Source organism: Tursiops truncatus, chromosome 13 (genome assembly GCF_011762595.2).
Source record: "Tursiops truncatus isolate mTurTru1 chromosome 13, mTurTru1.mat.Y, whole genome shotgun sequence".
NCBI classification, from domain to species: domain Eukaryota; kingdom Metazoa; phylum Chordata; class Mammalia; order Artiodactyla; family Delphinidae; genus Tursiops; species Tursiops truncatus.
In genome coordinates, this window is record NC_047046.1 from 65,693,184 (window position 1) to 65,721,063 (window position 27,880).

The following is a 27,880-nucleotide window of genomic DNA, read 5'->3' on the forward strand; positions in this document are numbered from 1 at the left end:
CCTCCCCCTGTGAGAGGAAGAAGAAAGAGTTTTAAAAATAAAGCCCCTCTTAATTATCCACAGATTATCTGCACTGCAGCTGATGTGGAACAAATCCTGCCTTCAGCTTGCTGGTGATGTCATCTCCCTGCTTAGGTGCTCATTCCTGTCTCTGTTTACAGCCCATTGGGAGCCGGAAAGGGAAGAAGGCTTCAGCATCTCCCCTTATAAAGCAATATATAATTTCCTCTGTTTGCTCTGCCCTTGGGAATCAGGCCAAGTATATGGGTAGAAAGTGAAAGGTGTTCCAGTTTAGTTTCTGTTACCAGACTTGGGTAGCAGGAGTTGGAGGAGGGATGGAATGGGGTCCCAGGTGGCTCTTTTGTTCCCATAAATTAGGTGTCCAGGTGGACTTCACAGCACAGGCCATAGACAGGCCCAGTGGGTGGTCCCAGCACTGTCTCTAACTGGCTAGGAATCCTCAGAGTGAATGGTATTCATTTATCAATTCATCAAATGTTTACTGACCCTGTCTGTGCTAGAAGCACTGAGCTGGTGTTCCCTGAGCTTCAGTGCCCTTATCTGTAAAGTGAGAACTCAGACTAGAATCGTAGTCTCTCAGTGGAGATGCTGGCGTTTGGGGGTGGGTGTCAGTTATTCACTGATAGTGATGCTTGGCAGGATGATTGGCAAATCTGGCCCTGCTCATTAAAGGCCTGTAGTGACTCCTCGTCAGAGCAGCTAAGGAAGGCAGGACCACCCCCAGTTGAGGGCCACAGGACTTGTTTGTTACAATTATTTCCCAGCCTTAAGTTCTGATTATTTTGCTGCTGGGCCCGATAAAAACGTGCAGAGTAGAATTGCTGAAGATTGATGAAACATCAGAATATTAGGTACATCTTATTCAAGCATAAGGGAATTTTTAACAATAGCAACAACAGGTAACATCTGTTGAGCAATTACTATGTTCCAGACTCTTGGTAAATTTCTTTCATCAGTAGTCTTTAGAGGACATCTGATTATTTACTATTTCAGATCATCTCTGTCCCCTAATTTGCCCCCTTGGTTTTAGAACATTGAGTTGACTGTTGTTTTGCTTCATTTATCATTTGCAGAGTTCAGATGTGAAAGTATCCCTACAGGGGACCCTACAGGATTATGGGAATTAAGAAGCAGCCCTGGCTAGATTCAGTCCTTTGCGCAGGATATAGTGTTTGTTCTCTCTGTGTGTGTGGACTTTATAAACTTATAAAACCTGTCACTTCCTTAGAAGCTATGATATTGCCTTTACTTCAGAGGTCTGAATTTACATTGCTAGTTTTGCCATTTTTTTCTCCCCACTTAGGTCCTATGCCTGTAATTTGAGTCAGCAGCCACCAGGGAGCAGTCAGGATATGATTTGACTCATTGCTTTGAAGAGCTAGGTTCCCATTATCAAAAAGAATACAATTCACCATGCCAGCCCTGGTGTCATGCTAAGAAGTCTGTGCCCTGCTTTGCTGTGCAGAAAATCCCTATTCCAGGGGGGCAATAAAATTTCCTTATAATCTGGTATGTATGCTTATGCTGCCTACATGGGCAGCAAGAGATACAAAGTAATTAAATCTCAGTGCATGGCAAATTCTCTCAAAATAGTCAAAGACATTTGCAAAAGAAGGAAGAAAAGGGGTCCAAGTAGAAAAACAAAATTATTGATCCTTTATTTTCTGTCTGCAACTAGTTACTTTTTACTCTCACCCTTCTCAGCTAGTGCTGCTGTGTATGTCTGGAGAGCATAACAAATGATTTTCACAAAGGTCAGAGCTGATCATTGCCACCCACAGTTTGTGCATATTAACCTTCGGGGAGCAGGCATTTACATAAAAGTCATACCAGTTGATGATCTTATCAAATCAATCCATCTTCTCTCCCTTCCAGGGGAGCGCCGCACACAGCAGGCGGTGTGGCTGGGCAGTGCAAAGCCTGGAATCCCCTGAGCAAGCAGTGTTTCAGCTGGCTGGACAGATCAAATAACACTTGGGCTGGTTAACAAAAGACACACAAGTGGGAAGGTGCTGGAAGCTGAAGTGTGGAAATTTACCCAACATTGTTTCTTTGACAGGAAAGGAGACTTGGTCTGAAAGATGCTGCATTCCTGCCAGCCCCTCTGGATCCAGCAGAACACTGTCTCATTCAAGGTAGTATGGATGAGGGGGTGACAGAGGATGCTGCCCACATCTGAAGCCTCCAGAGGATCCTGGCTGGACAGCTGAGCTGCCCTCAGGTCTGGGACTTCAGGTGTAACTTGGTGTAGAGCTCATGAAAGGCGCTTGGATTTCTCCAGCTTTCTTCACCAATGCTCAACAGACTGGTTTGGGTTTCAGAATCTAAGAGGAGCTGGTAGAAAGGAGAGCTGGCAGAGGTATAAAGAAGTCCGTACAAGCCTCTAGAATCCATTGTTGGGATATCTTCATACTGCTCGGGACACAGAGGGCAGCTCCCAAGCTGCTGAAGGCTGTGATACGACTGAGCTTTGGACCATTTAAAGTAAAAGAACACAGCTCAGCAACAGCACCACATTTCAGCAAGAAGGAGCCTCTTTTAACAAAGGATTTAAAGGGGAGAGTTTCTGCATCTCTACTTTGTGGTCCATCATGATGGAGAACTTTACGTTCACATAGATAAAGAGACTGGTTTTTCTTTCCAATATGCTATATTTGAAAGAATCATGAGCCATTCTAAGCTTCCAGGGAGGCTCAGGATACATAGGAGTTGGTGGACAGCCTTCCCAGTACAGGTTAAGGAAACAGTCTGAGCCTCCAACTTCTGCAGCTCAGCAAGTATGGACATATGCCACTCTTGTCTCCAGGGAGCTGGTGGCAGTGACATCACCCGGAGAAGAACCATCCCTCAGCCTTGGGACTTGACAGAATGAGGTGTGCTGGGGAAGCCACGAGCTGGGACTTGGCCTTTCCTGACTGCCCCTTCATCCCATGGTCAGCCCCTGACCACTGAGCCAACGATGGCTGAGAAGGGCGACTGCATCGCCAGCGTCTACGGGTATGACCTTGGCGGGCGCTTCGTTGACTTCCAACCCCTGGGTTTCGGCGTCAACGGGCTGGTGCTGTCGGCCGTGGACAACAGGGCCCGCCGGAAGGTGGCCGTGAAGAAGATCACCCTAAGCGACGCCCGCAGCATGAAGCATGCACTCCGGGAGATCAAGATCATCCGCCGCCTGGACCACGACAACATCGTGAAGGTGTATGAGGTGCTGGGGTCCAAGGGTGCCGACCTGCAGGGCGAGCTGTTCAAGTTCAGCGTGGCCTACATCGTCCAGGAGTACATGGAAACCGACCTGGCGCGCCTGCTGGAGCAGGGCACGCTGACGGAGGAGCATGCCAAGCTCTTCATGTACCAGCTGCTCCGAGGGCTCAAGTACATCCACTCTGCCAACGTGCTGCACAGGGACCTGAAGCCCGCCAACATCTTCATCAGCACGGAGGACCTCGTGCTCAAGATTGGGGATTTCGGGTTGGCGAGGATTGTTGATCAGCAGTATTCACACAAGGTATGTCTGTCCAGAACGGCTGATACGGGTGGTGCATGTAATCCTCAAGAATGCTCAGTGTTCAAGAGGGTATTCCTAGCTCCCGTGGAATCAGAGGACTGGGGTCAGTATTTGGGGGAGGCTGGAGGGTGCTAGAAGGATCACGGGGCTGAACTTGTTGCTGGGGGAGCAGGGAAGTTCTGGTTCTTAGTCTGGTCTGATGGTTCTGGCCACTAGTCATGGCTGTGACCGATGACTCAAGGCCGTACAAGAAGGGTTGGATTCGGTGATACGGCTCTAAACTCTATGGCTTTAAAATTGTGCTGCTGGGGAGTTCCTTGGTGGTTCAGTGGTTAGGATTCCGGGCTTTCACTGCTGTGGCTCGGGTTCAGTCCCTGGTTGGGGAACTGGGATCCCACAAGGCATGCGGCGCAGCCCAAAAAAAAAAACAAAAACGTTGTGCAGCTGGTGAATTGCCTCTAGCACCCTCTTCTTCCTGCCATCCCCCTAACCACCTACCCTGCCTCCTTTCTGCTCGGGACTCCCTGGGAGGCTTCCTGCCCCTGGAATCTTTTGCTCTGGCTCATCTCACCCCCTCCTCAAAGCTGCCCCACTCTGTGTTCCATTCTCTCTGTCCGTGGACGGAGGCATAAACGGTGAATCTGATCAACTAACTCTCGGTGTACATTATCCAGCTCATGGCTCGGCTCTCCCAGGCCCCTGATGTCCTAGCCCCCTAGTGTGATGCTACAGCCACAGGTGCTGACCCCCCACGGGGTGGGCGGCTAAACGCTCCAGCAGCAGCAGAGATCAGAGCGGACCCGGCCACACCGACCCTTGTTCTCAAGGCCCCAGACCTCTTCTTACCTAATCCACTGTGCCCTTCAGGAACCGCAAGTCCTCTGAAATTCTATTCCCCTTACCTCGGTTCCTGCCACTTTAGGGGAGTCTCTGAGCACCTCAGCCAGGCACCCCTCAACAGAGCTGTGGAGTGGCTGTGCTTTCCAGCCTCCCGCCCAAACTGTTGTATCGTGAATTTTTACTAGAATGAATACATCCCTCAGGAAGTAGGTGCACCGTGAACTGTTACCAGCCAAGGGGCTGGGGTGGGTGACGAGAGGGGAGGGGAGCTCTGACCTTGAACATGCCTCAGCTTTCTCCCTGAGGCCCCATTCCTCTGCTCTCCCTCGCCACCCTATTTGCCTGCAGCCAGGAGGTCACGGACACCAAGAAACGTGCTGACCTGCCTGGTACAGCTGCAGCGGGGTGGGGGTGGGCGGAGCAGGGCTCCCTGTCTCACCCTGACTGGCTGGAACTTGGGGTCCAGCCCAGATTTCAGGCCTCGAATCAGCCCAGCTGGCTCTAGTTCCCTGGTGCTGCCTTAACCGTGAGCTTGCCCTCTGTCCCCCCTCCTGCAGCCAGGCCATCTGTCAAAACTGACAGCCGACTCTGTAGGAAGGAATGTCCATGGTAAAAAAAAAAAAAAAAAAAAAAAATCATGCCCTTCTGTCTTCCTAACTCCCTGTGCTTTGTCTCTTTCTTCTGAGGAACAATGACCCCAAACAACTGAACCAAAGGTTTTAATCCAAATCAGTTCTTATTTGGTAAAAGAACCAGAGAATCCATGACACTCTTATTTCTGGGATGCACAAAACCACCTTCTGAATTGGAATAAACCAGTACATTTGGGAGTCATAATAGGACCTTCCTCGACGAAAGGGTCTGATTAAGTGAAGTATTACAGGGAACGTGCGCAGAACAGCACGTGGTAAGCGTTTGGGAAAATCAGGGAAGGTGGTCACTGGGCCAAAGACTGGCTGTGGCAGCAATTCTTAGGACGTGTGTGGTTGTCTGAGAAGGTGATACTGTCTGAGGAGGCAGAGTCGCGGGCTCCCTTCTGACGGCGCTGACTGCGACGTGGACAGTCACCCTCTGCGAGCCTGCGTCTCCCCATCTTTGACAAGGATGATAATATGCTCCCTGCCTGCCCTGCTGGCCTGTGGTTGTGAATCAAAATGGAACATGAAAGCAAAGCCCCTTGTAAAGTAGTAAGGACCCCATCCGTTCATCTAATGAGCGTTTACTGAGTACACAGGGCCCGGGCCCTATGCTGAGAGCCCGGGAGGAGCCCCAGGTTCATGGACCGCCGCAGGTGGCTGTGCTCCTGTCACTCAGGGGTGGGGAGCCACCTCTCCATTTGGAACTTTCATTTTCCTGACGCAGAGGAGTTCAGATGCTCTGACTTCCTCTTCGTGTGCTCTCTTCAGTAAAATTAGCCGTGGGAGGTTGAAAAAGAAATCACCGGAGCCAGCTACGATCCCAGTAGGTGTTCACATCAGCGCTGCGTTGGGCAGGTGTCTCGTGCCCCCACCTGCTTCCTCCGCCATGTACTTTCTTCTTTTACCTTCCTCCCTGCTCTGCCCCGAGTGATGACGAAAGCTTTATATGTGGTGCCTTTATTTATCTGATGTACATTTAAATCAGTTCTCATTTAATTCTCAAAATGCCGTGAGGCACTTCGGGCAAATGGTCCATTTTAAAACGGAGAGAATTGGCATTCTCAAGATTACTTGGCTGACTGTGGCAGAAGGGACGTGAGAACCTGGCCTTCTTGTTTCCTGATGGATGACCTTTCTGTGTGCTGTCTCCTTCATGAAGGCTTTCTGGGTCTCCAGTTGGAATGAGTCCTTCTTTCCTTTGAATTCCCCACCCCCTAACCTGGATCTTCTAGCACCCACCATTCTCTGCTCTGTTGTACTGTGTGTGTGTGTCTGCGTCTTCCATGCTCTCCCAGGCCGAGAGCTCCTTAGTTCCTGATGGCCGTGTCATGTTCATCTTGGTTTCCTCCAGGGAGTCTAATCCCGTGCCTGAGACATGGCCCTGTTGATGGTGTTGACTGTCTTGAACTAATGGAAGAACTGTCATTGGCCAGCACGTTACAGATAGGAAGCTAGTTGGGCTCATTGATTCCATGTGCTTGGGAGGTTGGACTCTCAGAGAGAGAGCACGGCATTCTTCCAGCCAATGAATTGGTGGGGGTCAGACGTATGCATCTGCTTTTCCTGGTGTGTTTGGAGGACAGTGCCTACATGTGAATGGCTCTAAACTGACCCCTCCTAAAGTTTCATGGATACTGTGCTTGCCTTGAAGAGGATCGTGCTCACCTGGGCTGCAGCTAGTGCCTTTGCGTGGGCCACAGCCCCTTGCCAGGGACGGGCTTTGTGATCCGACCGGGGGGCTGGACTCGGATGCAGCAGCCGGTGTTCACTCTCCTCATTGTGACCTTCTCACGGGTGGACAGCAAGCCTCCTTCCCTTCCACATCCCCTCATCTGGCACAGGGCCTGGCACAGGGTAGGCGTCCACTGTGTTTGTCTGGTAAACGAGGTGCCGGAGGAAATGGCCTTCTCTAATGAACAGCTGGCAGCACTGGGGCTTTAAGTCACAGTCAGGGAGCATTCTGAGCACGTGTTCCCCTACCACACCATCCCAGGGGTGTTGGTCTTTGCAAGGCAGAGGGCAACTGGAGGCCCCGGTTGGCCCACACTGTCAGGAAGATGGCAGTGGGTGGCGACGGGGGTGCTCTGATGGCTCTCACTCAACAGACACGGTATAGAGGCCCCTGGTTTCTCTGTGTCATTAACTGCATGACCTCAGGCAAGTCCTTTTCCTTGGATAGCTTACTCCCAGAATAAGGGATCTATAAGGAGACCTCCCAATCACCTTGTCCATTCCTTCCATTTCACAGATGGTAAAACTGAAGCCTAGGAAGGGGGAGAGACTTGCTCAAGACCACACGAGGAGTGGCTGAGCCAGGAGTACAATGTCCAGTTTTCTCTGAGCTCCTTCTCAATTGTCTTATCTGCCGAGTGGGGTCATCAGTTCCATTCTCCTTATTTCGCAGGATTCTTGTTAGAGTCACATGAAAGCGGGGATGTCAAGGGCTTTCAGATGTACAGGGAGCTAAATCATGAACAGAACCTACTTGCCCAGTAGATGCCATGGTAACACCAGGCAGACACCCACATGTCAGTTTCCCCTCCACTGACTTATGGACCCAGCTCCTGACGTGATGGCCAAAGGGTGAGTCGTGACGTCCTACCTGATGGCGGCTGCCCAGCCTGTGGTCCTGTCATGAACCCCTTTCTGCCTGCCTCCTGGGCAGGCCTGCTAATTAGTTCCTTGTGTTTGTGTCAAGAAGAGGCAGCTGAAGGATCAGAGCATGTTTTCCATTGAATTTATCCTATTAGGAAGTAGATGATCTCAAAAGAGAAAAAAAATGTAGTTTAAGACTTCACTAAGTCCTGTGTAAATTCTAAGACGTGTCAGGAGCCCCCAGAAGAGGGTGCAGAGGGCTGAGCAGCATGTTGACAGTCTGATTAGCTGTGTGAACGCGTCCGTTCAGGAAGGGGCCTGGGAGAGGGAACAACATTTTGGCCTTGCTGGGGCTGCCAGCAGACTTGCCTTTCCTGGGGGCAGTAAGCGGAAAAGCAAGCAAGGGAAAGAAAGCAGGAGTAAGAGGTCCATAAAGTATGTTTTGGTGGATCATCTGAGCAAGTCTAAGTTTTCTGCTAGGCTGGCCTGCCTTTGAGCCCTGACCCCTTTCTACTTCAGAACCCTGTCTTCTTACCTCATGGTTCATGATCAGAATGTTCTCACACGCTGCCTCCGTATCATGAAGATTCCTTAGAAATCAACTAGTATGGTGGTCCTCAAAGTGTGGTCCTGGACCAGCAGCACCAGCTTTACCTGGGAACTTGTTAGAGATGCAAATTCTGAGGTCCCACCTCAGACCTACTGAATCGGAAACCCAGGGTGGGGCCCAGCAAGCTGTGGTTTAGCCTCCAGGTGATTCTGAGGCCTGTGAACGTCTAAGCATCACTGACCTGAAGATGTGGAGTAGCTTGTCTGTGGACAGAAAGCGGACGCCCCTGGTGTGTCTGCTGCTGCTTGCGGCCAAGGTTCTCAAACTTGAACACAATGAAACAGGCTAGGAACTCCTCCCAGGTAACACAAGTGTGTTTGAAGTAGGTACCTTAACCAGAAGGGATAGTTAATGGTGGGGATATAAGGCACTGTGACGATGAATCGTGAAGATTGTCTTAGGCAGCATGGCTCTTAGGGCCTCGGTCACATCACTTGGAAACTGCCTGGTCCACCATCCCTTGAGCTTGGCAGAAAGCTGTACAGACCAGGGAACTCCATCAATAGGAGTGTTGGTTCTGTTTAGGTTTTACTTTAACAGGAGTTAGGTGATACGAACGATGATTTTAGAAAACATGCTTTTCATCCTGGTGTAAACTACTTCACTAGATGTTATTTAAAGACAAGACCTTGCTTTCACAGTTCAGTGAGATCGAGTGTTTGATTGAGGGCTCAGCAAATTACTGCAGTTTGGTAAGACTTGTGGTTCAAGGTCCCAAAGGAGGCAAAGAGGTACATGATGGAGTATATATCAGCCAGCTTCCGAGGGCTTTGCACAGAGCTTTGATCAGCTGTGTTTATGCTGGTTCAGTTGTGTTGATCAGCCCCACCTCCTGGCCACTCTGCCTTCCTTTGACGGCTTCTTGTCTATCTCCCTCTGCCTAGGCAGACACACAGAAGCTCCCCTAGAGCACGGATTCCCTTGAAACTGAACCTAGGAAGAGGAATGCTCATTTCTGTGGCTGAAATAGAGTCTTGGCAGGTGATCAAGAGAATGTTCCTTTGTTATTCTGTGTGCCTGTTTTTTGCATGGTCTCCACGTTGAAGATGCAGGTCCCTAGGTGCTGGAAGGGAGGAAGGGCTTGCCTGAGATCCCAGAACAGGACTGGGGTCCACAGTGCTGGCATTGGGAGAGGCCTAGCCACTCTCGAGAGCCAGGGTTCATGACAAAATGGGCTCATTGAAGGACAACTTGCTGAGGGCCCAGCTAGAAGTTCTTAAGCCACTAAGCATGTTATTCCAAATCAGTGGAGCTGAAAAGATTTATTTAAAAGGCTATGAAATATCCCTTTTTAAAAGGGAAAACTATGACCTAGGGGATTAGAACAGAGGTTGTGCTAGAGAGTCAAGTGTCCCTGAACACTTAAGCCGACTTGGAAAAGCCAATTTTGTTGGCTTTCAGTGCATCCCCCTAGTTCCCACTGCAGCCCTGCCCCCAGGAGCAGGGTCTTCATTCTGTCCCTGGGCCTCCTGGGGTCCTCTTCTACCCACTCCCGGAACGCTACACCCAGGCCTCCCTTCCTGGGAAGCAAACCCACTTAGCTCCAGGGGTGATATTATAAATCATTAATAACTGGCATGGCTCAGGCACCAACCAATTAGAAAGGAAGCTGGCAGAGTCCTAAGGCAGGGTTCTGGAGGTGCCCTGCTTGCCAGAAATTGACCCTTTATTGCTGGATCATAGGGAGGTCTGGGAGTACCTGGGAATGAGACAAAGGTGATGAGCAAGGGAACCAGGGGCTTCAGCAGTAGCTATTTCCCAACCAGTTTGCAGGTATTTCATTGTTCTAACAGCTGGCCTAGCTGTACCAGTGCATACCAGTGCCTTCCTCTTCATGTCAAAGCTCACCCTTCCCACGTGCGTGTGGGTCTGGTTCTCCACCGGGGGTGAATGGTGGATTAAGTAGTGCAAAGAGATCACTAGCTCCCTCCTTACTGTCAACACAAGCCTACTGACTCACCTACTCACAATTAAAGCTGCCACCTCCTGTGGCAAGCTCCAAAGCTCCAGAAGAATTCAAGAAGCAGAAAGTCAGCCTTCCTGCTAGGATTGCCAAAGGAGGAGCTAGTGTTTCACGCTAGTGTTTCACGCAGTACAGGCTTGCTGGGGACAAATTCTTTGTTTATCTAGAAAGTGTCTTTATTTTACTCTCATTTTAAAAGTTTGTTTTCCCGGGATACAAAACTCTGAACCTATGGTATTTTTCTCTTTCAGTACTTAAAAAGTGTCATTGCTTTATTTCCTATCCTTATTGTTTCTCAGAAGGTCTCTATTCGTATCATTGTTCCTCTGTATGTAACGTCTTTCTTTCTCTGACTGCTTTCAACATTTTTTCTTGACCTTTAACTTTCAACAGCTTGACTGTGATGTGCACAAGTGTGGTTTTCTTTGTACTTATCCTATTTAGTTAATTCATTGAGCTTCTTGAATCTGCAAATTGATTTTTTCCCCACCATATTGGGGACATTTTCAAAAATTATTTTTTCTGCCCCACTTTCTCTTCTCCTTCTGGGCTCTGATTACTATGTTACTCAGCTTGGTATCATCCCAAAAGATTGTCCAATCTTTTTTCTCTCTTTTTTTCAGAATGGGTAATTTCTATGGTCTGTCTTCAACTTCACTGACCCTTTCTTCTGCCATCTTTAATTTGCTGTTAAGCTCATTTGGTGAATTTTTCATTTTGGATACTCTACTTTTCTAGAATTTCTATTTGGTTCTTTTTTATAAGTTTCCACTTGTGTGCTGAGATTCCCCATCTTTTCACTCATTGAGACCATATTTTTCTTTAAGTCCTTGAACATATTTATAATAACTGCTTTAAATTCTTGCTAATTTGAACCTCTGGGACATCTCAGGATCTGTTTCCTATTTACTTTTTTTCTCTTGAATTTGGGTCACTTTTTCCTCCACATTTCTAGTAATTTTGGGGTGTTTGTGGATATTACAGTTGATACTCTGAAAGAAACTTGAATGATATTGTCTTCCTTTAATGAGTGTTGAATTTTTGTTCTGACAGGGAGTTAATTTACTGATGGTAAATTATGGAATCCTTGATCCTGTTAAGGCTTGGTTTTATGCAGGCCTAGAGGAGATTTTACTCCAGAGCATGATACTTACTCCTATGGTATGACCTTTCTGTTGTCTCACTTGAATGCCTAGAATGTTAACAAGGCATTTTCCCTCTGGCTGGACTGAAACTCCTATGTATCCAATGTTTCTGCAACCTCTACTATCCCTGTTCTGCTATTAGTACCAAAGTAACTACTCTCTGTTAGACCTCACCCTGTGTATATGCAGACCAGCCCTCATCATATGCAGACCAGCCCTCAGCCAGAGATCTATGGGGGAACCCCCTACAAACTTCTGGGCCCCTACCCTATGAAGCTTCTTCTTCTCCAGTATCCTGCCCCACCGGCTCCAGTGCTTCTGAAGCCCTGGACTCTACCTCCTCAACTCAGTAGGACAAACATGTTCTGCTTTGTTCCACCTCCCTGTGCTATGGTTGGGAAATCTACCCAGGCAGAGTGCCACGGTGAAGATGAAGCTCACCTTATGTGTTTGCTTCCCTTCTCTCAGGGATCCTACACAGCCTATTGCCCAATGACTGAAAACTGCTATGTATGTTTGTTTAGTTTTATAGTTGCTTTCAACAGGAGGGAAAATCCAGTACTTGTTACTCCATCATGATCAGAAATGGCCAGTGCTAACATTTAATGATGTAATCGTCTGTGTGGCTGAATATCTTTTAATGCTAGCTTGTAAGCACCTTGGAGGAAGTGTTGATTGATGACTTACTTATCTCTGCCTCCCTGTAGCATGCTTAATGAATATTATTAAATGGAATTAAGTGGAGAGTCTGGGAGATAAGTGTTGAATTATGTGTTCCTCCTTCCTTTATACCTAGGAGATGTGCTGGGAAGGAAACTCCTTTCAGATAGCATCTTCAGTCTTGGTGGGAAAGATCCCAATTGCTCTATTCCTGGCTCCAGTCTCTCTACTTGGGAACTCCAAGGTTGTAAATGTCTCAGGAACATGACACTGTCTTATTCTATAGGCAGATATTCCTGTGTTTATACTGAAGACGAAAGGTTAGAAAATTCGATCAAACCCTTTTAAATTTTCTCCTGAAATGTGTTTTTTTTCTTCATCTTTTACTTTGGTAGCCTGTTAAGAAGACAGTACTATAGAAATAGAAGGCTTGAGGGGAGTATCACATTGCTATGTTTATCCTTACTTTCATGGGTAGCTTATAATTCAGTACCACACTTCTGGGAGCTGGGAGAGACCAATCCTTATGTCTAGCCTCATTTGCTGCCACCCCACTCATCTTGTGCTGTGATATCACTGACTTGTCACCATTTGCTGGAAAATGCCATACTTGGTGACAGCTCTAGTCCCACACACTGTTCCCTTTGCTCCCACATAAACTCCTACTTATCCCTGCAGACTCCACTTAAAAGCCCCACCTCTGTAAAGCTTCACCAGCTTCCCAGGGGAGAGTTAATCACACCTCCCTCTGGTTTTCCACAGCAGTCATCTCCACACTATTGTGATTATTTGTTTGTGATCTAATATGTTTATGATTATGCCTCTTCCCCCAATAGATAGTAGGGCCCTTAGGAAAGAGTATGAATCTCATTCAGCTCTGTACTCCTAGCAACAAGCACAGTATCTGACATATACGTGCTCGTTAAACGCTTACTGACTAAATGCCTTTCCACTGAATCAAGCATGATCCTCAAGAACCTCCCAGGATAAATTATAATTTCTCTCCTTCAGGGCAGTTTTCAAATATCTGAAGTCATCTACCACGTCCCTCTAAATCTCTGGAGCCTAGAACTCCTTTGTCTTTACACAATAATATTTAGGTACTGTTCTAAGTGCTTGAAAGGTGTAGACCTACTTAGTCCTCATAACAAAAATGTAATATTAATAAGAATAATAAGTGCTGCTGTTCCCATTTTACAGATGAATACACTGAGGCACAGAGAGTAACTTGTCCAAGGTCCCCCAGCTAGTAAATGGCAGAGTTTGATTTCAAAGCCTAATAGAATAGCCACCTAATAGTGGCTTCAGGTCATGCTTTATCCACTGAGCATACTGCCTTGTTGACTATTTAGAAGACAGTGTTTCCAGAGGTCACACTATCCTGACTGTCCTTTCACTGACCTCCTCCTACTTATTAGACCCCAGAGGGAGGGTGACATCTCTGCTCCATAAATGACTCACTGCTCATGCTGCTGGTATTTTGAGGGGCAATCATGTCACTCTATTGGCTCATATTGAGATCGTACCCAACTTACTTCCGTTCAGTTTTGTATTCCCTATTTTACATTCGTATCATTGATTTTTAGTCCTAGTACAAGACTTTACCCTTCTCCCCGACAAGTTTCATCTGCTTGGCTTCAGGCAAATATTCCAACCTGACAAGATCTTTTTGGATCTTTGTTCTATCACATAATCTTATCCCATACAGCTTCACAATTCACAAGCCTATCTTCTATGACTTCACCCATATCACCAGTTTTAAAATGTGTGAAGAGATTCGGTGAAAGGCTTCATCTTATGGCCACCAGACTCCTCCCTCCAGGGTGACACTGACCCTAACCCAGAATTCTTTGGGTTTAGTTGTCCAACCAGTTGTGAATTTACATAATTATACAGTCGTCTGACCCATGTCTCTTCATTGTCCGCAAAGATGTCCTATGAGATTTAGCTAAATGCCTTATTTAGATTCGGGAACATTGTCTATAGAATCCACTCATTCTACCTCAGTACAATTTTAAACTCATCCCAAAGTAAAAAATCCCAGTTCAAGCTGCATGACCAGCTGTGATTCCTAGATACACAGAACTCAGATATTGGCAAACAGTACCTCTTTACTTAGAGAAAACATGATACATCAAAATTTAAACTTAACAAATTTGTGTTGGAGGTGAGGGCATGGCTAAATAAACTATGTTCACCCACTAAATGGAAAGTTATACAACCATTTTCAATGGTGATTTTGAAGAGTTTATAATAACATAGAAACTCTTTATGTAATACTGATTAGGTTTAAAAAGCAAGATACAGAATTGGATAGCTGGTATGATCATAAGTTTAAAACAAGGAGAAAAGAATGACATATAAAAAATAGACTAGAAGTAAAAACTCCAAAATGCTAATGATTTGACTACACATGGCTTTTCCTTCTTTTTACTTTTCTATAATTCCAGAAAAAGTACAGCATGAACATGCATAATTTTATCACAGTAACCTTTTCAGGTAGGAAGTTGGGGAAGTTTGCTGGGTGGGAAGAGTAAGTTTACAAGATGTTTATTGCAGAAAGTGGTAAACTGAGATTACTTGGTCCCTAAGAGAGCAGGGTCAAACAGTGGCATCTGGCCCGGGAGCCTGTGCATGCTGACCCTCGACTGTATTCTGCCTTGAGGTGCCCATGGTGTTGCATGTGTAGGTCTTACCTCCTCACCCAGAGTGGCAGCCCTGCCTTGGCCGCTGTCTCCATGGGAACATGGGACAGGCTCTTCTGGGTGTGCCATGCCCCTGAGAAGCAGGACCACCCTCCTCATAGGTGGGGTGGGCATACACTGACTACTACCATGGGACCCTGAGCAAGTTATGTAACCTGCCTCTGGCTGGCTCCATCCTCTCATGATACTAGATTCTACTTCAAGGGCTGTGTGAGGAGTAGAGGAGATGATGTGTGTGATGTGTGTGTCAGCCATCTGGGGAGCACTTGGTAAATATTAGCTCTTTTTTTTTTTTTAACTATGATTATGAATCACCATTGGAGGGAGTTCTGATACCTGAAATTCAACCACTAATGATGCCGAAACCCAGCCTCTGTGCACTGGTGCCGAATCAAATCTCAGAGGCAGAGTTGTGGGTGAAGTAGAAAATAATAGCTTTATTGCTTTGCCAGGCAAAGGGGGACACAGCAGGCTCATGTCCTCAAAACTGTGTGTCCCAACCTGGGGGGATTTGGTGAGTTTTATAGCAGTTGTTCAAGGGTGAGGTTGCTGATAAGGATCAGGTTATGTGCAGGACCTGCATTCCTTTAATCTGGGAAGAGCTTGATGAGCTTCTGTGGTTCTCGAGGTTATCAGACTATAACCTTCTCTCTGGAATGAAGAATGCTTCATCAAGTGATTAACATCTTCCATTTGTTGGAAGTTTTAGTTCTGCAGAAGAGCTCAAAGATATTGTTATGTGTATCCCTTGAGGCGGAACCAGGACCCTGCCCCAAGGCTGCACTCTTGCTTCTTGACTGCTCCTCCCTTGTCTCTGCATCCCCTCCCTTCCCTGATTAGCAACTGTTTGAACCTGCCCTTTGGAACTCAGGGAAAGTCACAGAGGCTGAAGCCTATTCCTATTCCCTACAAACAAGAAATGGGGTACACAGCCTTCTGTGCCCGGGAGCCCCTCAGGGTCCTGCTCAATTTCACTAACAGTACATTTTATTGAGGCAGTTGACCATGTTTTAGTTTCTCTTCTAAGATACAAACTGAAGGAATGAAGAAGAGGGGGAACAAGTCAGCAAGCCTTTATTTGAATGAACTTATCAAAATGGATGGATTAGGAAGCAGTGTGCTGGGGGAAGTGTGTTTAACCCAAAAGGGGACCAGAATAGGGAGCCTCCTGTCTTAATTTTGACACTTGCCAATTTAGCCAAAGACTGATTCTAGTACTGAGGTTATATGCTAAGAGTGATATTCAAAATACTTAATAATTTCTAAGGTTTGGGACCAACCAATCAGAACTGCCATCGGTGATGACCCGTCAGGATGGGTCCTGGCTACCGCTGCACACATCACCCTACAAAGCCTGGAGAGCACGGCCTGGCCTCTCCAGAGGTGCTCATTTAGGTGTCCGCCAGTGACTCCACATCGAGACAGGCAGAGCAGCAACTGAGAGCCAGGCCCTTGTCCCAGAGCTGCCCCACACTTATTCCTGCTTCCTTCTCTCTCGTCCATGATACCATGTTTGCCTTCTGCTCTCCAACACACACCTGGCAGCAGGAAAAGTGAAGCCATTCCTTAGTCTCCCTTCTGGGTCATGCTGGCCCCTCCTGTGTCCCCAGATGACCTGGACAGCAGGTTTCCAGGATGTTGGGGCCTCTAGAGTACGGCCATGAAGATTTTATTGTTGCACCTTCTACACGGAACTACTACCATCTGCAGAAACCATGCATCCTCCTGATGGTAAGCTCAGTTAAGCAGTTGTGATATGCAGGACTTTTCCCATTTTAAACCCCTACCCCAATTATTTTGGAGTTGGAGTCACAGTTCCCTGTGTGGGAGAGCAAACCCAGGAGCACAGAATGACCGGCCTGGTCTGGCTTCACAGGCGTGAGGAATCACCATGGTGGAAAGAGGTTGTCCATAGATCACATGATGAATGCAGAGGAGTCTGCAGCTGGGAAGACTGAGTTTGTAAGTCTGGTTGTCTTTGGCTTTTTGTGTGAGCTCTGTTCTGTGCTCACCAGCTGCCCTCAACCCTGACCCCAACCAATTCGCATATGCTGGGTGGGTCAGACGCTAATGAGAGTGCGTGAAGAGCCAATGGCTACTCTAGTTGGGGAACCAATATCATGATATCTACCCTGAAAAATTGCCTGCAATTCACAATAGTACACCTTGGGGGTACTTTCCCATCAATGATAACTCTGGATCCTCACACCAACCCTCTGAAGGAGGCAGGTCACATTAATTATTGTTCTCACTTGACAGCTGAGGACTAGGGAGCCCCTGGGGTTGAGAGGCTCATCTAAGACCCACTGCTAATAAGCAGCAGAGCTGGACCAGACCTGCCTCCAGGGACCAGGAGCAGCTGATGCCACTGGGCTCAGCTTCAGAACTTGAGAACTCCCCTGCTGCCTTCCATGATGAGATGAGGGAAGAGTCACGAAACAGGGGGCACTTGCTTCTGCTTTCTCATGAGGACATGTGGAGAACAGAGCAGTTCTGTGACCTTTCCTGTGCCCCACAGTGGGCAGAGATGGAGCCAGGACAGGAAATGATGATCCCTGTGTCCTTGGCCCTCCCTTCTTCTCTCTATGGGTCCCCACCTTCCCACGTCCCTGCTGCTGTCCCCCAGCACTCCCACACACCCTCTCCCTCCATCTCTCCCCACTGGAAACTTACTGAATCCCAGGACCTGCTTCTTTGGAACACAGGCTCCCACCGAGGGACCCAGAGCTCACTGCCCCAGCATTCAGCCAGCTGGAAAAGGGCTACCAGCTAGCGTATCCCTTTCAGTAGAACACTGGTTTATATTTGCCTTTAAACTCTTTTTTTAAACGATTTTATTGAGATATTATCAACATACCATACAATTCACCCATTTAAAGTGTACAATCCAATGGCTTTCAGTATATTCACAGAGTCACGCATCTATCCCCAGAATCAATTTTAAAGCACCCTCATTACCCCAAAAAGAAACCTCACCCACCTGAGTCATCATCCCCCAAAGTCTCCATCCCCCCAATCCTAGGCAACCAAGAAATCTACTTTCTTTCTTTATAGATTTGCCTGTTCTGGACATTTTATATAAATAGAATTGTGCAATATGTGATCCTTTGTGACTGGCTTCTTTTACTTAGTGTTTTCAAGGTCCATCCACGTGGTGGAAGGTTTTAGTACTTCGTTTCTTTTTACTGCCAAATAACATTCCATTGTATGGACATACAACATTTTGCTTACCTATTCCTCAGCTGATGGATATTTGGGTTTCCACTTTGGGGCTATCAGGAATAATGCTGCTATGAACATTCATGCACAAGTTTTTGTGTTTACAGAGGTTTTCATTTCTCTTGGATGTAGACATAGGAGTGGAATTACTGGGTCATATGATATTGTTTGAGGAAATACCAGGATGTTTTCCAAAATGGCAGTACTATTTTACATTCTCAACAGCAATGTATGAGGGCTCAATTTCTCCAAATTTTCACTCACCCTTGAGATCTTCTATTTGTTTTTATCCTAGCTATCCTAATGGGTGTGAAGTGGCATGTCACTGTGGTTTTGATTTCCATTTCCCTGACGGCTAATGATGTTGAACATCTTTTCATGTGTTTATTGGCCATTTGTACAACTTCTTTGGGGGACTGTCTATTCATATCCTTTGCCCATTTTTAATTGGTTTTTTACAACAGAATTGTATAAGTTCTTTATATATTCTAGATACAAGTCCCTTATCAGATAAATGATTTGCAAAAAATTTTCTTCCATTCTTTGGGCTATCTTTTTACTTTCTTGGTGTTACCCTTTGAAGCACAAATGTGTTTCATTTTGATATCCAGTTTATATATTTTTTCTTTTCTTGCTATTGCCTTTGGTGTCAAAACTAAGAAACCATTCCCTAATCCAAGGTCATGAAGATTTAACCCATGATTCCTTAAAGTTTTATAGTTTTAGCTCTTACATTTGGGTCTTTGATGCATTTTGAGTTAATTTTTGTATAAGGTATGAGATAGAGGTCCAACTTCTTTCATATGTCTCTCCTTATGTCAGTACTACACTATCTTGATTACTGAAGTTTTGTATAAGTTTTGAAATCAGGAGTGTGAGTCTGACAACATTGTTCTTTTTCAGGGTTGTGTTGGCTATTCAGGTCACAAAAAGGATATAGTCTATAATATGGATGAATCTTGAAAGCATTATGCTAAGTGAAAAGCAGCCAGTCACAAAAGGCCACATATTATATAATTCCTTTTATATGAAATGTACAGAATAAGCAAATTCATAGAGACAGAAAATAAATTTGGTGCCAGGGGCTAGATGTTGGGAAAAATAGAGTGTGACTTCCAATAAGTATGAGGTTTTATGTTTGGGTGATAAAAATGTTCTTGCATTAGATAGTAATGATGATTGGCAAGGTTGTACAATGTACTAAAAACCACTGGATTCTTAAATAGTGAATCTTATGATATGTCAATTATATCTCAAAAAATTAATAAATAGATAATTTGAACATCACTATATTTCTTAAAGAAATTAAAATTTTAGTTAAAAACCTTCCCACAAAGAAAACTCCGGGCCCAAATAGCTTCATAGGTGAATTCTACCAAATATTTAAGTACCAATTCTACAAACTCCTCTCAAAAAACTGAAGAGAAGGGACTACTTCCCAATTTATTCTAAGCATTACTGTGAAGCAAAACCTGACAAAAAACATGACAAGAAATGAAATATCTCCCATTAACTTAGATGCAAAATTTCTAAACAAATCTTTAGCAAATTGAATTTAGCAATATATAAAAAGGAAAATGCACATCAGTCACGTATGTCTTCTCTCAGGAAGGCAAGTTTGGCTTAATATTTGAAAGTCAATGTTTGGGGAAATGATTTGGCAGTGTCTTTAAAAGTTAAACTTACATCTACCATATGATTCAGACGTTTCACTTCTATATATTTACCCAAGAGCAACGAAAACATATGTCCATACAAAGCCTTGTGTGTAAATGTTCATAGCAGCTTTCTTTTCATAGAGAAAAACTAGAAGCTACCCAGATGTTCATCAACATCCATGTGAACAAACTGTGGTATATCCATACAATGGAATTACTACTCAGCAACAACAGGCAATGAACCATTCACAACAGTTTGGATGGATCTCAAAATAATTATGCTGAGCAGAAGAAGCCAGACCAAAATGAATGAATGAAGCAAATACTATAGGACTCCATTTATACAGAATTCTAGAAAAGGTAAGCTAATCTGTAGTGACAGAAAACAGATTCATCGTTGCCTAGGGAATGGAGAGAGATTATAAAGGGACATCAGGAAACTTTTGTGGGTGATGCATATGTTCATTATTTTGATTGGTGATGGCTTCACAGATATAAGTATATAAACTTATCAAAACTGTACACTTTAAATATGTACAGCTTGTTGTATTTCATTTATACCTCAAAGATGTTTTAAAGTGAAAAATCTTGGGACATCGGCCTAGATGGTGGAATAAAGAACCTGAGCTCACCTCCTCTCACAGACCCACCAAAATCGCAACTATCTGCAGAACAACCATTGAAAAAGACCAGAACCTACGAGAAAAGATCTTCTACAACTAAAGACATAAAGAAGAATCACAACAAGAAGGGTAGGAGGGGCAGACTCCCAATAAAGTGTCATACCTTTGGGTGGGCAACACACAAAATGGAGAATAATTACAATTGCAGAGGTTCTCCCAGAGTAGTGAGAGGTCTGAGCCCCATATTGGGCTTCCCAGCCCAGGGGTCCTGCACCAGGAAGATGAGCCCCCAGAACATTTGGCTCTGAAGGGCCCCAAGGCTTAATTTTGGGAGTCCTAGAGGGCTGGGGGAAATAGAGTCTTCACTCTTAAAAGGGTGCACACAAAATCTCACACTCCGGGACCCAGAGCAGAAGCAGTAATTTTGACAGGCGCCTGGGTCAGACCAACCTGCTGATCTTGGAGAGTCTCCTGGAGCAGCAGGAGGCAACTACAGCTCACCCTGGGGACATAGAAACTGGTGGCATCCATTGGGGGGAGCTCCTTCTACCACGTGGATACTGGTGCTAGCAAGAGCCATTGTGGAATCCTCCTTCTAGCTTGTTAGCTCCAGGACCCAGCCTGCTCTGGGCCAACAGCCCACAGGCTCCAGTGCTGGGATGCCTCAGGCCAAACAACTAACTGGGCAGGGACACACAACCCCACCCATCAGCAGACAGCCTGCCTTAGACCCCACACCCCCACACCCCCCAAGCCCACAGCTGCCTCTGGACACAACCCTGCCCACCAGAGGGCCCAGGACCCAGCTCCACCCACCAGTGGGCAGGCACCAGCCCCAGAATCCCCTGGACCCTGGCCCTGCCTTCCAGAGAGCCTGCTCTAGACTCTGGACCAGCCTCACCCACCAGGGGGCAGACACAAGACACAAGAAAACTACAATCCCACAGCTTAAGGACCCAGCCCACCCACAAGCAAGCCAAATCCTGACCTGGGACTGGCTGGACCCTGGCCCTGCACACTTGAAACAGGTCAATACAAGCTTCAGGATACCTCAGACCCTGTACCCAACTGTGTCTGGAACCAGCTCCACCCACCTGTGATCTGACACAAGCTCTGGGATCCCTGGGCCCTGCAATCAGACTGCAGGACCCAGCTCTGCCTGCCAGTAGGCTGGCACTAAGCCCAGGACCTGGCTTCACCTGCCAGTAGATGGACAACAGCCCCAGAGTATCCTGGACCCTGACTCTGCCCACCAGTGAGCCAGCACTAGCACCAACCCCCACACACAGGGTTCCACAATCTGCCACCTCATGACCAGGTCCTGCCAACCAGCAGCTGGCAGCCTCTGCACAAGGCAGGGCCTGGCAACCAACTGGACCAGGGACAACCAAGCCCACCACACCACTCACATAGTCAGCCTGCCATAACAGAAGGACCCACGCAGCCTTCATAGGGTAACCAGAGGGGACCGCACTGCTGGGATGCACAGGATATCTCCTATAAAGGCCACTTCTCCAAGGTCAGGAAAGGTAACCACCTGCTGGATACATAAAAATAAACAAACAAAGAAAAATACCCAGCAACCTAGGCAAAATGAGGCAACAGAAGAACATGTTCCAGATTAAGCAACAAGATAAAAAAGCCCAGAAGAATAAGTGAAGTAGAGATACGCAGTCTACCCAAGGAGGAGTTCAGGGTAGTGATCATAAAGATGATCAAAGAACTTGGGAGAAGAATGGATGCACAGAGCAAGAACTTAGAAGGTTTTTGTTTGTTTGTTTGTTTTTACAAAGAATTAGAAAATATAAAGAACAAATAAAGAATATAATAACTGAAATGAAAAATGCACTAGAAGGAATCAATAGTAGACTAAATGATACAGAAGAATGGATGAGTGAGCTGGAAGACAGACTAGTGGAAATCACTGATGCTGAACAGCAAAAAAGAATGAAAAGAAATGAGGACAGTTTGAGAGACCTCTGGGACAACATCAAGTGCACTAATATTCATCTAATAGGGGTCCCAGAAGGAGTAGAGAGAGAAAGAAGCTGAGAACATATTTGAAGACATAATAGCTGAAAACTCCCCTAACCTGGGAAAGAAACAGACATCCAAGTCCAGAAAGGGCAGAGAGTCCCAAACAGAATTAACCCAAAGAGGAACACAAGACCCATTGTAATTAAAATGGCAAAAAGAAAAGATAAAGAGAATATTAAAAGCAATGAGGGAAAAGCAACAAATAACATACAAGAGAACTCCCATAAGGCTATCAGCTGACTTTTCTGTAGAAATTCTGCAGGCCAGAAGGGAGTGTCATGATATATTTAAAGTAATGAAAGGGGAAATCCTACAACCAAGAATACTCTACCCAGCAAGGCTCTCATTCAGATTTGGTGAAGGGATCAAAAGCTTTACAGAAAAGCAAATGCTGAAAGAGTTCAACATCAAACCAGCTTTACAAGAAATGTTAAAAGACCTTCTCTAAGAGGGAAGAGAAAAGGCCACAACTAGAAACATGAAAAAATATGAAAGGAAAAATCTCACTGATAAAGGCAAACATACATGAATGATAGAAGATCAACCACTTATAAAGCTAGTAGGCAGGTGAAAAGACAAAAGTAGTAAAATCATCTATATCCACAATAAGCAGTTAAGGGATACACAAAACAATTAGATGTAAAATATGATATCAAAAACAGTAATCATGAGGGAAGGAGAGTACAAATGCAGGGTTGTTAAAATGCATTTGAAATTAAGAGATCAGCAACTTAAAACTATTACATATGTATAGAGATTGCTATATATAAACCTCATGGTAACCACAAACCAAAATCTATACTAGCTTTACACACAAAAAAAGACAAAGGAATCCAAACATAACACTTAAGACAGTCATCAAATCACAAGAGAACAAAAGAAGGAACAAAAAAGACATACAAAAACAATCCCAAAACAATTAACAAAATGGCAATAAGTGCAAACATATCAATCATTACCTTAAATGTAAATGGACTAAATGCTCCATTCAAAAGACATAGAGTGGCTGAATGGATACAAAAACACGACCTGTATATATGCTGCCTATAAGAGATTCACTTCAGATCTAAAGACACAGACTGAAAGTGAGGGGATGGAAAAAGGTATTCCATGCAAATGGAAATCAAAAGAAAACTGGGTAGCAATACTTATATCAGATAAAATACAGTAAGTCCCCTACATACAGACCTTCAAGTTGTGAACTTTCAAAGATACGAACATGCCCCTGTATGCCAGCTGTTGCACAGTACTACTGTACATTTCAAGGTACTGTACTGTAGATTAAAAATGTTTTCTTTTTTGTGTGTGTTTGTTGTTTATGTATTATTTGTGTAAAAAGTATTCTAAACCTATTACAGTACAGTACTATATAGCCTATTTCACAATAGTTGGCTACCTAGGCTAACTTTGCTGGACTTACAAATAAATTGGACTTATGAACATGCACTCAGAATGGAACTCGTTCATATGTAGGGGACTTGATGTAGACTTTAAAATAAAGACTGTTACAGGAGACAAAGAAGGACATTACATAATGATCAAGGGATCAATCCAAGAGGATATAACAATTGTAAATATATATGAATCCAACGTAAGAGCACCTAAACACATGACGCGAATATTAACAGACATAAAGGGAAAATAGACAGTAACACAATAAAAGTAGGGAAATTTAACACCCCACTTACATCAATGGATAGATCATCCAGACAGAGAATCAATACAGAAACACTGGACTTAAATGACACATTAGACCAGATAGACTTAATTGATATTTTTAGAACACTCCATCCAAAAGCAGCAGAATTCACATTCTTTTCAAGTGTACATGGAACATTCTCCAGGATAGATCACATGCTAGGCCACAAAATAAGCCTCGGTAAATTTAAGAAAATTGAAATTATATCTAGCATCTTCTCTGACCACAATACTATGAGACTAGAAATAAACTACGAGGAAGAAAACTGCAAAAAAACCCCACAAACACATGGAGGCTAAACAATATGCTACTAACCAACCAATGAATCACTGAAGAAATCAAGGAGGATCAAAAAATACCTGAAGACAAATGAAAACAAAAACATAATGATCGAAAATCTGTGGGACACAGCAAAAGCAGTTCTAAACAGGAAGTTTATAGCAACACAAGCTTACCTCAGGAAATGAGAAAAATCTTAACCTAACCCTACACCTAAAGGAACTAGGAAAAGAAGAATAAACTAAACCCAAAGTTAGTAGAAGGAAAGAAATCATAAAGATCAGAGCAGAAATAAATGAAACAAAGTCTACAAAATAATAGGAAAGATCAATGGAACTAAGGGCTGGTTCTTTGAAAAGATAAACAAAATTGATAAACCTTTAGCTAGACTTATCAAGAAAAAAAGAGAGGACCCAAATCAATAAAATCAGAAATGAAAAAGGAAAAGTTATAATCAACACCACAGAAATACAAAAGATCATAAGAGACTACTACAAACAACTGTGTGCCCAAAAAATGGATGACCTATAAGAAATGGACAAATTCTTAGAAATGTACAATCTCCCAAGACTGAACCAGGAAGAAATAGAAAATATGAACAGACCAATTACCAGTAATGAAACTGGGGGGAAAAAAAAAAAAAACTCCCAGGAAACAAAAGTCTAGGACCAGATGGCTTCACAGGTGAATTCTACCAAACATTTAGAGAAGAATTAACACCTATCCTTCTCAAACTATTCCAGATATTTGCAGTGGGAGGAACGCTTCCAACCTCATTCTAGAAGGCCTGCATCATCCTGATACCAAAATCAGACAAAGATACCACACACAAAAAGGAACATTATAGGGGCTTCCCTGGTGGCACAGTGGTTGAGAATCTGCCTGCCAATGCAGGGGACACGGGTTCGAGACCTGGTCTGGGAAGATCCCACATGCCACGGAGCAACTAGGCCCGTGAGCCACAACTACTGAGCCTGCGCGTCTGGAGCCTGTGCTCCGCAACAAGAGAGGCCACAATAGTGAAAGGCCCGCGCACCACGATGAAGAGTGGCCCCCCGCTCGCCGCAACTAGAGAAAGCCCTTGCACAGAAACGAAGACCCAGCACAGCCAAAAATAAAATAAAAATTTAAAAAAAGGAACATTATAGGCCAATATTACTGATAAACATAGATGCAAAAATCCTCAACAAAATATTAGCAAACCAAATCCAACAATACATAGAAAGGATCATACACCCTGATCAAGTGGGATTTATCTCAGGGGTGCAAGGATTTTTAAATATCAGCAAATCAATCAATGTGATATACCACATTAACAAATTGAACAGTAAAAGCCATATGATCATCTCAATAGATGTAGAAAAAGCTTTTGATAAAATTCAACATCCATTTATGATAAAAACTGTCCAGAAAGTGGGTATAGAGGGAACCTACCTCAACATAATAAAGGCCATATATGAAAAACCCACAGCTAACATCATACTCAATAGTGAAAAGCCTAAGTTCAGGAACAAGACAAGGATTACCACTTTCACCACTTTTATTCAACATAGCATTGGAAGTCCCAGCCACAGCAATCAAACAAGAAAAAGAAATAAAAGGAATCCAAGTTGAAAAGGAAGAAGTAAAACTGTCCCTGTTTGCAGATGACATGATACTATACATAGAAAATCCTAAAGATGCCACCAGAAAACTACTAGAGCTCATCAATGAATTCAATCAAGTTGCAGAATACAAAATTAATATACAGAAATCTGTTGCATTTCTATATACTAACAACAAACTATCAGAAGGAGAACTTAAGCAAACAATCCCATTTACCATCACATCAATAAGAATAAAATACCTAGGAGTAAACCTACCTAAGGAGGTAAAAGAACTGTACTCAGAAAGCTGTAAGACACTGATGGAAGAAATTGAAAATAACTCAAACAGATGGAAAGATATACCGCATTCTTGGACTGGAAGAATCAATATTGTTAAAATGACCATACTACCCAAAGCAATCTACAGATTCAGTACAATCCCTATCAAAATACCAATGGCATTTTCCACAGAAATATGACAAATAATTTTAAAATTTGTATGGAAACGCAAAAGCCCATGAATAGCCAAAACAATCTTGAGAAAGAAGAACATAGCTGGAGGTATCATGTGCCCTAGATTCAGACTATACTACAAAGCTACAGTGGTCAAAACATTATGGTATTGGCACAAAAACAGACACATAGATCAATAGAACAGAATAGAGAGCCCAGAAATAGACCCACACGCTTATGGTCAATTAATCTATGACAAAGGAGGCAAGAATATACAATGGAGAAGAGACAGTCTCTCCAAGAAGCAGTACCAGGAAAACTGGACAGCTACATGCAAAAGAATGAAATTAGAACATTTTCTAACACCATATACAGAAATAAACTGAAAATTATTAAAAACCTGAATGTAAGACCAGAAACTATAAAACTCCTAGAAGAAAACATAGCAAAACACACTTTGACATAAATGTAGCCATATTTTTTTGGATCTGTCTCCTAAGGCAAAGGAAACAGAAGCAAAACTAAACAAATGGGACCTAATTAAACCTAAAAGCTTTTGCACAGCAAAGGAAACCACTGTGAAAAGACAAAATGAAAAGACAACCTACTGAATGGGAGAAAATATTTGCAAATGATATGACCAATAAGGGGTTAGATCCAAAATATATAAACAGCTCATGCAACTCAACATAAAAAAAAAATTTTTTTAAATGGGCAGAAGACCTGAATAGAGATTTTTCCAGAGAAGACATACAAATGGCTGACAGACACATGAAAAGATGCTCAACATCATTAATCATCAGAGAAATGCAAATTAAAACCACAGTGATATATCACCTCACACCTGTCAGAATGGCTATTATCAAAAAGAACAAAAATGAAAAATGTTGGCGAAGATGTGGAGAAAAGGGAATCCAATACACTGTTGGTGGGAATGTAAATTGGTGCAGTCACTGTGGAAAATGGTATGGAAGCTTCTCAAATAACTAAAGATAGAACTACTGTACGACCCAGCAATCCCACTTCTAGGTATATATCTGGAAAAAATGAAAACACTAATTCAAAAAGATACATGCACCCTACTGTTCATAGCAGCATTATTTACAATAGCCAAGATATGGAAGCAACCCAAGTGTCCATCAACAGATGAATGGATAATGCAGATGTGGTATAACTCTGGAATACTACTCAGCCATAAAAAAGAATGAAATTTCACCATTTGCAACAATATGAATAGATTTGGAGAGTATTATGCTAAGTGATATAGGTCAGACAGAGAAAGACAAAAACTGTATATCACTTACATGTGGAATCTAAAAAATAAAATAAACTAGTGAATGTAACAAAAAAGAAACAGATTCACCGATATAGAGAACAAACTAGTGGTTACCAGTAGGGGAAGGGGCAAGATAGAGGTAGGGTATTAAGGAGGTACAAATTACTATGTATAAAGTAAACTACAAGGATATAGTATACAGCATAGGGAATTTAGCCAATATTTTATAATAACTATAAATGGAGTACAATCTTTAAAAATTGTTAATCACTATGTTGCACACCTGTAACTTATATAATATTGTATATCAACTATACCTCAATAAAAAGACCCCAAAATTAAAAATATTCAATCAACAAATATTTGAA

The 27,880-nt window shown here is 44.0% G+C and overlaps 1 protein-coding gene across 1 annotated transcript in view; it reads left to right on the top strand.

Annotated features, from left to right (window-relative positions):
* The first annotated feature begins 2,129 nt into the window (after positions 1-2,129).
* The window catches only part of MAPK4 (mitogen-activated protein kinase 4), a 77,589-nt gene continuing 51,838 nt past the window's right edge, over positions 2,130-27,880 (top strand). Inside the window, exon 1 of the mRNA XM_019936433.3 lies at positions 2,130-3,526. Within this exon, the coding sequence (XP_019791992.2) occupies positions 2,981-3,526 (546 nt within the window). The 5' untranslated portion in view covers positions 2,130-2,980. The remainder of the gene's footprint in view (positions 3,527-27,880) is intronic.